Source organism: Camelus ferus, chromosome 4 (assembly GCF_009834535.1).
Source record: "Camelus ferus isolate YT-003-E chromosome 4, BCGSAC_Cfer_1.0, whole genome shotgun sequence".
In the NCBI taxonomy this organism is placed as follows: Eukaryota; Metazoa; Chordata; class Mammalia; order Artiodactyla; family Camelidae; genus Camelus; species Camelus ferus.
In genome coordinates this window covers 22,232,821-22,244,187 of record NC_045699.1, presented here as the reverse complement: position 1 = coordinate 22,244,187, position 11,367 = coordinate 22,232,821, and the positions used below count along the sequence as shown (strand labels likewise).

Genomic DNA, 11,367 nt, shown 5'->3' with positions numbered 1-11,367 from the left:
TGGGTGACTGAATCTAGCCATCTGGATCACCTCTAGACAAAAATGCAAAACCAAAAATATTGTGTTTGTCAATTTCAAGCCTACTGTATATATCTAGTTTTTCTTGAATACATAAAGGATTGTGAGATCAAGGGCGAACAAAATCCTAAGGCTACTAAGCATGAATAATCATCCAAATTGCATAAAACTAAAGAAAGTGGCCTGTCACACTCAGAGTACTGAAATCTACCTAGAATTTGAGCTGATTTTTATAAATAAAGAGGTGGGAGATAAAAAATAGTCCTAAGTTTTAAAAAAATATTTATTTAAAAATAAGATTTCTAAAAATACAGTACATAATACATTTCAAGAGAAGTAAAAATTCCACAATTTAAATTAAAAACAATCTGCAAAGAAAATAGAAATATTACATGGATAAAATTAAATCATTAAAATAAATTAAAAACAAAACACAATGGCGTTCTTAAGGTAGATACATGGTTTGTTTTTCATTTTAAGAACCAGTGTAGACTTTTCATTTAAACAAGTACAGCTCGGATACACGGCTCCCACTCGTCATTTTCCTCCCTCTTCTCAATCAATTCTCAGATCCTTCAACTACTATTTTCCTTATGACTTTAAGCACTAGGAATATTAGTGAAGATTTTTCTTTAAATGCTCTTAGGGGAACTGACAAGTTAAAATAGCAGACATGAAGCAAAACAGCACTCAGATTTAAACATATTCACTGAATGAAAAAAATGCCTGACAAATTTAAAAACAGGACTTCATATGGCACTTGGAACATACCACTATTAAAATAAAAGTCTTTTATTTCAGGGACGTAATATTAGACACCATTTGAGGTTGACACAAAACTTTAGGAGCCTCAAAATGTCACAGATTTGCCTTTTCATTAAACTTGCCAGTCACACTTAAAAAGGCTAATTCCAGGACATAAACCTCACACAAGCAGGATCACCTACGGTCACTTCCCCCAGCAGCCTATTCTGTTCCCCCTTGCAACTCTTTGGTCGGAGTATCTCCAGCTGTGGTGAAAATTCTTCCCATTCTATCACTAAATTGTTTTATTATACCTATGTTAAAGTAGCAATTTCTTGTTAATATTCATCTCTGGAGGACAGCAGATAACTGGTGAATTTCCCACCACCCAATAACTTGAACAAATAACTGCATTTGGCCACGTTAATGAAAATGATACATAAACAAGCTGAATAACTCAGAACTGATGTTGTGGCAACAAAATCTAGGAAATATATTGTTGACAATGAGGGAGAGACATAATGTTGTTTCTTCCCATTATGCTTTCGAATTTTGTTTTCACCCCTAAAAGCATGTACATCTGTATTTCTACATTTCATTCAGATGACCCTGTCATATTTCACATTAATTTAAGACTTGATTTTTTTCCATTCAGAATTCACTGCAAAACCAAATATTGTACCTACATTCAAAGATAGGTTGATTTTAGTTGATTGAAAATAATGCACAATATTCTCAAATGTGATTGTCTACCTGTCCAATACACACACAGTTATTTTCTTGCCAGAATTTTAAATCATTTCAGCTACAGTTTTCTAAGAAAACTATATGAGTGTTCGAAAAGTCTGGGAAAAAATAGGGAACCAGGACAGTAAATGTAAATGCAGCAGTATGACATTTGGACAATTGTAACTACTTCTAAGGATATTTTCTCCCATTTTTTGTAAAATGAATCAATAAGCAGAATTAGCTTTTAAAATACTCTTCTTAACTCTTTAAATTTTATGCTAAGTAACAACACCCATTCAATTTTCTGTTTTGCTTAAATCACAGTTTTGCATTAAGCAAGCATGTCTGTGTATCTGACACACACACATATGTATATGTTTTTAAAGTGTTCTTTAATTTTATCTTTATTTGCAAAATAGCCAAATGGCAATATCATTCTTTAATACCGCTAAGGATTACACACACATACACACACACACACACACACACACACACACAGAATTCTTCATCTGTAATCTGAACAGGCCCTTAATTTTTCTTTTTAGCATTCTGTTTCAGCATCTATTAAAAGGGTCCAATAAGCTATATACATAGTTCATTTACAGAAATAAAAGTAGAGTTCTTACTATTTCTCACTTACTTTTGCAGAATAAAATGAAAAATCTTGTGTAAAGTGTTTCAATTATCTTTTGTAAATTCAACCTATTAACCTACTTTTCAAAGTAGCCAATCTATATGAAAATACAAAATCAAAGACCATACTGATCTTCCTAACTCAAAAAAAAAAGTGTAAATGAGAGACATTTAAAACCAAAGTGAGGCATCAGTGTGCAAAATCCAAGATCTATTAATCAAAATTGTTTTTAGTAACATTAAATTCTACTTTATAAACACAAGGAGGCGAAAAGAAAACTCTCAGTGAACGAAAAAGAAAATGAACTCTTTGGTACGGGAATTAAAAATGTCACTCAATGCTAAAGTGAGCAGCACCAGGATGTTTTAGTCATTGAGGTTGTAAAACACCAACTTCAGGCACCAGTAGTTAAAATATCACCCAACACACACTGGCAAGAACACAGAGCTTCCAATATGAAGACAAGCTTTCCCTTCTATTAACAGCCTACGCATTTAAACCCTGTACTTAGTCAAACAGGCAAGTGAAGCTACAAAAAGAAACACATCTCTTGTTGTTGATGTTTTGTCCACATCTGTTTATATATAAAGCTATCAACACCAGAAAGATGAGAGTGTTGAACAACTGTGGTAAGCACCACCTTACACAAGGATTGCGAGGATTCACAATACCAACAGCTATGGAGACCTTCAAGATATTAAAACTCCAGAAGAGTCCAGATTTTAAAGTGAAAGTCACGTTTCATATATGAATTATTGATTTTTTCCTGTTGACAAATTTTACTGTAATCCTCAGTATCCTTTCTTTGCAAAAGGAGACTTATATAAAACGTCTCAGTTTTTTCAATCAAACTTTGGGCAACCTATGCATTCCTCCTTGGCATTAAATAGCTGCACTTTCACGTAATTCTCAGCACTTCACGTTAGCATACATCGTACAATTATGACATTTAAAACTGAAAAAAAATTTTCAAAGGCATCTGACTAACTGATGAGAATCTGCAATGTAAACTCTTTAGATAAAATAGCTCAAACTAAATGCTTACCTGCACGAACAACTCATAGTAAAATGATGTCAACAAGAGATGAGGCTAAAATGACTGTAGCAGCGGGATCCTCTGATGTCACAGACACTGTATCTTGTCCACCCTGCTGCTAAGAGGCTGATTATACATGCTCCATCTAGCCTTCTCTCCATCTTAGTAAGTTTCCCTACTCTACCCAATTTTGGATACTCACCACCCATTTGTATCTGCCCTCTACAGTAGACAGGGGGAAAAAGGAAATAATAATAATAAAAAGTATAATGATAATAAAAATACTGGCAATACCAATGACATAAGAATTTTAAATACCATTGTTATTTCTGCTTCAAATTAGCACTAGCAGGCATTACAACATCTGAAGAACAGACAAAAATGTAGTAAATTTTGTTGTTAAAAAATGCACAACGATAATGAAAGGAAGCAACAGAAAAAACTTTCCTGAAGTTAAACTATCATCACCCCAAAGGCAGCAGAAATACTAAATACTGATTGATATATAGAATAACAACATTGATTCAAAATGCTTCAAGCAAGTTGATTCTATTACATTCTCACATCTTATTGAAGAATATTCTAGAATTCAATTGAGAGTGGCTAAATTCGGAGCATAATTAAATTTGTGATTTATAGAGAAATTCAGAGGATTCTTAGAATCAAAAGTAACAAATATGGACATTAAATAATACACTCATTCATTTGGTAATTATATGGTTAATAATAATAGCAAGTAGAACATACTAAATGTACCTGACTTACTAACTACATTCGCCAACACTTAACATTTTTTAACGCAATAGTAGTATAACTGGGTAAAAATCTAATAACTTACATCTATTAGTAAATTATTTACTGTTTGTAAGTGTAAACTTTACCAAATAAATTCTAGCTCTATATACATATATATATATATAAGAGGTCACGTCAAAACCTTATTTAATGAAGCAGCAACAGTCTAGTAAACTTGAGCTAAATAATCTATTCATACATGAAGCACAATGGAAGTAGAGGCTAGAGAAAAGTCCAGGGAGAGACTAGCAGCTGTTAATATTAATGCCATTGTAAATCAGAGCTGAACACGTTGTGATTTAATAGCAACACCTGTGAGAACATTCAAACTACCCCATTATCTAACACACAGAAAACCGTGTGGCCCTAATCTAAATTACTTCACACTTCCTGGTTGGAGATGTTTTCCTAACTCAAGTCTTCATGATTAGCATTCAGAATTAACACACCCTTTTGGGTGAAACATACCTCCAACTAATTATATATACAAAAGTGAATTGAAAAAGCCTGATGAAGTATAGCTGTAATTAGCCACCATCCTTGGAGAAGAGTACCTTTAAGCATCAGAAAACATTCACTTGATGCTCATTCTGACAGAAGTTTCAACTTAGCTGTTGTACTGAACTTTATCCATGCTTATGTTCTCTATTTCTATTATTTAAAAGTAAGCTATGCTTTCTTCTGTTAAAAGAGATGAATACATTATTTAAATATACCTATCTCTTATGTTAACCACAAACATTTTTAATACAACTCTTAAGCAAAATAGTATTTTTCTTACAATGGAACGTCAGTTAACTTAATATTTTAAAAATTCTGAAACCAATTTTTCAATTTTTACCTATAATCTTGAGCAAGTAAACATCTTTGCAGAAAAGAACATAAAACAAATATAACTGTTCAAGAAGTGTATCATAATAACTACTTAAAAATCTTTCATTACCAGAAGCCCCATGAATGACTTTGCTGATATAAAACATCCTTTAACATATATTTGCTTAAAATGAAATGCAATATTTATAAGGAAATACTCCATCCAACATATAGACTACATCAGTAATCTCACTGTTCTTAATTATTTCCTAATGCTCAACATCATTAGTTATTTTCATGGTTATCCAGAATACATAATAAATTGACTACTAAAGCTACAGCACTAGGTTGGAGCAGGAAAGTTAAAAAGAACAAAGAAAAGTATAGAAAGAATTATTACTCTCATTTTAATGCAACTGAATCAGTCAAAAAGATCATTTCAAAACTAGGACCAAAAAACTAAATGTATTTTTTTTGATAGTAAAACACCTCAGACACATGCTTGCCATTGTAACTACAATAAATTTGTTTTGTAATAAATTGGTAATTTAAAGGTAATGGCTTTTTTAATTCTAAGGACTTAATTTGCCAAAGTAAGAAAAATTCATGAAATGGTTGATATTTACTTATCCTGATCTGATATAAATGAGTATTGATAGTAAAAAATATAATATGAATATACATAAATGAAACAGTCAATCATATTTGTATGAGCCAGATATCATAAACAGGAACACATTCATTTTCATAAAACCTTACATTTTTGTACATACACTTCCCTTAAGTTTGTACCTCTGACATGTTCAGAATTTGGCTATGCAATTTACTTGTGGGGCAACAACCCTCTAGAGCCAGTATTATTACATCAGTTAGCCAAAAGAGGGCGCAGAGAAACACTCGAGTTGACGCACTCCCCAGGAAACTGCCAGTTGGTTCCTCTCAAGTTGTCTAACAAGAATCATAAAACCCAGTTGGGTGTGCTAACTTGGAAATACTGGGAGTTACAGCATAAGTATATCTAGATACACTTTAACATATATTTTTATATAAATATATTGATATGTACCATATCTGCCATTCAAAGAAAAATAAATATGCTTTGCCTAATGCATTAGTTTGTTTTCCAAAAATTTAGAAGAATCACGTACAGAGGGAGAAGGACCAGGGAGTGTAAAGAGAAGGGAGGGAAGTGAATGTGCTCCAGCAGTGGGAAATCTAAGAAAACTCAAACCAGAAACCCTCAGAGTGGGAAAGAGATCACATCTGGTTCTCATGACTGAGGCAGGGGTTGGCACTGAGTACCTCCCTGGTAATTTTCAAGGTAGCTACTGCTACTATATTAAGTATAAATGTCCATAAAGCTCTTTAGGGGATCTTCACTTGCCTTTGCTGTTTTCTCAAGGTCCTCATTTAAAAGGAATGTACACAGCATAAGGAATTCAACTGACACCTACCAACATTATCTGTACATCACTTCCTCATAACAGTTGTCACCAGGCCAAATCTGGTCAATATATTAAGCTTGCACAAAACCCAACCCACTTGCCTGACATGATATACTAATTTTGTGGTTCTTCAAGCTCTATAAATATATTTCTTATATTAAATTCACTATGCATCTTATCAGCACCAATAAATATTTTCATCTGCCACTTTAAAGTTTTTAAATAATAAAGTACTGTCATCAGGACATGAAAGACATGGTACTTATATCTCTGAGAAGAGCTTACCCTACTATCTTAGAGGATATTTACAATTTCTGAAAACTAACCACAGTATAGTTAATTGGCTGACAGTGGTAACCTACTATTTCATCATTTCTCAGGTATGACTCCTTACTATCAAAACTAACTAAAAAGAAAATATTGATATGCTCCAAGAATAGCAGACCCCTTCAATTTTCTCTTCAAGGAGAAGACCGTGAGTACATTACTTTTTTAAAAAGATACATGGATTTTGCAGTATTCTAATGGAAAAAAACTTTAAAACTGAATTTTTTCAAAGCATGCTAAGTATCTTTTCACACAAATATTCTATGCTTTCCAAGAGACCATCACAGTAATTTGAATTTGTATAAGGTTAATAATGAATATAGATCATTGTATTTTCTTATTTTAAGGTTATTTCTTCACATTAGCTGCTAACAAAAGCTCTCTCGATCCAAATTATAGTTGGGCAATTAAAATTTAATTTCAACTTGGGTGATTATAGGTACGCAAAAGTTACCTACTTTTACTAGTAACTTCCTATAAATAAAATTTCAGTATTACTTGGCCAGTATCTATTATATATAAATTGTCAGTGTGCAGTTTTAGATCTACTAGTAGGTAAACAAAAGTAAAAAGTATACATATTTTTTCAAAAGCACAATATTCCTCTTTATACTATACATTATATATTATCTAACTACACTAGCATTTTAAAAACATATGCATTCTAATATAGCTGCACTAGAAAAGGTATTTGTGGAATTATTGCAAATTCTTTACCCCTTTTACTCATCAAAATCTTAGGGTAAAACAGGAATACACGCCCACTTGGTCAAAAATTTCTCCTTGGAGCAAATATTTTAACAACAATCAATAATTACAACAGTACAGGAGAAGAAATGGGAAAGTTCATGTGGAAAAAATTAATCTTCCCTTTAAAATAAGGTAGGTAGCTGATGTTTTATTTTAGTAGTGTATTTATTTTGTTTCTGGTGAAGAGAAAAAAAAAATCAGAAAGCTCCTTCTGAGAAAACACTGTCCTTTTTTGTTACTGTTTTTGTTATTTTGTTGTTCACTCCTATATGATGCATTGAAAAAAAAACCCTACAGCATAAATAACAGGAAGTATTACATATTTTAAATTGTATTTTGAAAAGAAAATTTACATATAATATAAGGTGTATCAACTTTTGTAAAACTTGAAGAATTAAATTCAGATTTGGTTAGTACTGCTTAGGAGTGAAAAATTTAAATAAACATCTGAAATTTCCCATAAATTAAAATCTGTAACATTGTTAGTACCAAAAGAAATTATGTACAATTATTTCATCCCAATCACTGCCTTTTGAGTTTAACAACAAAAGCATTTAAAGAAATCCCTGTGGAAAGCTAATTTGAAAGTAAACATGCTTTAAAACTTAAATATAGATCTTGTATTAGTCCCACAACAGGATCAAGATCACTATTAAAATAAAGCCTGGGGCACATTATGATTCCTAAGATTGGTGGGTGGATTTTAATTGACTTGAAGACTGTCATAGTTCTATTATCAGAAAACCTGTAACGCATTTCCAGCATGGAGGACCCATCTGTGCCCACCATCCATCTGTTTAGACGTGATTGGCAAAGTGGTAGGGAACTCGCAGTGGTTGCCTCTGCCTGAAAGGAATAAACCACAGGATCTTCCAACGAGTGCCAAAAACTTCTGAGAAGGTCTGCTGCCATGGCTTTCGGGGCTTCGATCTACAGAAGACAGCATTATTAGTGAAAGACAGCACTCCCATGGTGCACTTCAGTCAGCTAAAACAATGCAGGTTGGCTGGGGATCCATTACTGGACTCTGATGAATTGTGTCCCAGCATCACAAATACAGCTTTCCTTTCATTACGGCGTGCAGCTGAGTTTTAATTCTGGCTAGCAGATATTGTATCTGTGTCGTCAATCAACCTGGGGCAACTTTTGAAGCAGAGGAGAATCTCAGGATTAACAGAATGTGTGTCAACAACACAGCAGCAAATCTCTTTTGATGTACTTTCAGGACAAATAATTTAACTTACTTTAGTTAGACAAGGAACAAGAACGATCAGAACTTATTTTGTTGAAAAACTATCATGGCTAGAAGACCCCTACTGCAAGACTGGGTTATGCTTGTCTAGCTCAGGCCTTACACAGGCACCAAGAAAAAGCCATCATTATATTATCTTCCCACTACATGCACACATTTTTCAAATGTGGCCCATTATTTGCATTTTAAAATAAGAACACTACCAACTTCACGTTTATACTTACATTTCTTCACAACAGTTTGACATCTTTTCAATAGATGTTGTATCCTATTAAAAGTTAAAAAAAATATACTCAGATGTAACAAAGTTATCAAGGCTTTATTCTACATTGATTTTATGATATTTTAACTCATTCAGAGAATATTCTGAAGATATAAGCAGGTAATATATGGGTACTAAGAATTTTAAATTATCTACATACACTGCTGAAATTCCCTTGGAAAAATATTATCAGTGTTACATTGTGCTAAAAAAAAAAAAAACTCAATTACAAAAATCCCACAAAAATTGTAGGAGTCTCACTTCATTGAAATACAGCACTGCTTTCTTGATAATTCTTTTAAAAGTCTCTTTTTAATTCAACTGCCATGGAATATGTATTAAAAATAAATACCAAAATGATAAATGAAAGATACTATTGAACAGAAAACTGTCAAGAGCTGAAGAGTGCTCCTGGTCATGGATTTCTGTAAACAAACACAAAGTCAACGAGGCAATCGATGCATTTGCCATACTCCAACATCTATTATTCTGAAAAGTAAAGCTAACGGACTAGAGTTCTTCGGTAAAACTTGTTTTCTTTTTCCAAGGGAAAAATCTGTCTCTTCATAATAATGCAATTTTTTATTGAGTGTTTTCTATAAGGCTCAAACACAAATATATAAGAACAACAATTCAATAAACACAAGATAGCTTCTAGACCTGCTGGTTTAATTCATGTTAACAGACGACCTATCACTAGATTGAGAAACTGTGATGATAAGGACTATCCAGATAATAAAAGCACCAATTACATAATCTTATTTGAGATACGTATTTACATTTAAAATATACTTTTAAGCAGTATAAAAGGAAACCTATTCTTTTAAGCATACAAAAAAGTCAGTTTTCCTCCTCGTATTCTTTATCAGCTCCCCCACATAGCAGGTAGACTGCACGGCTAGGAAGCAGCACTATACATGCAAGTATCTGTGGCTGCAACTCCAATCCCACGAACTCCTTTAGTTGTAGAACTGTCTTCCAATAACACTAATAAAAAACACCTTTACTTTAAAAAAAACTCTTTAAAAAAGTTACACAAAAGGCTCATAATATTAAATTCTTATGTATGAACAGTTGAGTAACTACAGTTGGTCCACATACAGGAAAATAAATCCACTGTTTCTTAGATGACTGGTAACTAGTAACAAAGTTTCATGTTCAGATTTCCCCAGAATCTGTGACAAGGTTATATATTAGTTACATATTCTGTATTCACTAGTTTTCCTATCATGCTTTGAAATTCATGGTATCCAATCACAATTCTATCTATAATTAACATTTCTCAGTTCTATTGCATAATTTCCTCAAAATAATGTTTTGCTTTGTGAAAACACAGCCTGTAAATACACAAAAACACTGATTAGAGACTTAGAGGAAAGCTGGGCCTCTGGTTCCACATCTATAAAAAAAAAAGTGAATGAAGCAATTTTAATGGTTTCTTAGAACTGATGTTGACAAGTTGTTCCAAAACAATTAAGCTAGCTTGTGCAAAAACGCAAAAGCAAAGACAGAACAGAAATCAAAAAGTACTATTAGGAAAGGTATATAAATGGCCCCAAATCACAGGTATGGCTAATACTTACAAACTGGAAACTACTTCAGGACAAGGCAGGCAGCTGAAAGGTTGGACTACTATAACTAACTAATGTTAAAGGAAATTTTTACTGTGCAGCAACTTACAACTTGATTATAACTTTGAGAAACATATCTGTGGCAATAAAATAATCAACATTAAAGACTCTGGATTTAGACTTCATATGGGAAAAGCTTTTATTTTCAAATGCTTTCAACGTCTTTCTAGAATCTGATTCAAGAAATAAGAATACTACTTTCAAGTCATCATAAACAGATAGTTATTCTATCAAAGGATGTGATGTTTATCATGACTTTATGAACAGGATTTGTAAGACTAGCCAAAAAAGATCATTTTTTTCCTCCGGAAATGAAAATGCTTCTCTCCCTAGAACTCAGCTATCCAGAATACTATCATAAGAAAAAAGAACAATTTATATTTCAACAGCCAAACATGTCACAAAGTTTTTGCAGTGGCATTTATATAACATACTCAAGGTAACACAAGTTATCACGCTATCACATTCATATGCACAACAGAAATAGCAAACCAGAAGAGAAGAGAGGTTTACTACTGGCAGGAACACTGACACACACAAGTTATTTCTAAGTGCCAAACTAGGTTTAATATACTTTTTGTTTTGTTTTATTAAGCAGAGAAATACGGACTATTTTATAAAAAACAAACTAAATTAAGATAGACTTTGGTGCAGATAATTCCATTCAATATATAAGACTCAATGCCTTTAAAGACCATCACAAAATGACCAATAAGATAGTTGCTATCCTCAAGGAGAATAATTTATAAATTATTAGTTATATGTAAAATTCAGCTATCTAGAAAAATTCATCCTTCAAGGGATGATAAGAAACAAGTTTTTACTGTGTGATGTCTATAATCAAAATACCTTACTTTCAAAGAAATACTTATGTCTTGATTATGGTCTAATGATCAAAATATCTAAGACTTCCGTCATTATGCGTAACTAA

The 11,367-nt window shown here is 32.6% G+C and overlaps 1 protein-coding gene across 1 annotated transcript in view; it reads right to left on the bottom strand.

The window, feature by feature from the left end:
• Positions 1 to 283: 283 nt before the first annotated feature.
• The window catches only part of ZDHHC21 (zinc finger DHHC-type palmitoyltransferase 21), a 29,248-nt gene continuing 18,164 nt past the window's right edge, over positions 284 to 11,367 (bottom strand). The window contains exons 3-4 of the mRNA XM_032479096.1: positions 8,768 to 8,811; positions 284 to 8,221 (exon numbers count right to left, since the gene is read on the bottom strand). Coding sequence (XP_032334987.1) covers positions 8,089 to 8,221; positions 8,768 to 8,811 — 177 coding nt within the window. The 3' untranslated portion in view covers positions 284 to 8,088. The remainder of the gene's footprint in view (positions 8,222 to 8,767; positions 8,812 to 11,367) is intronic.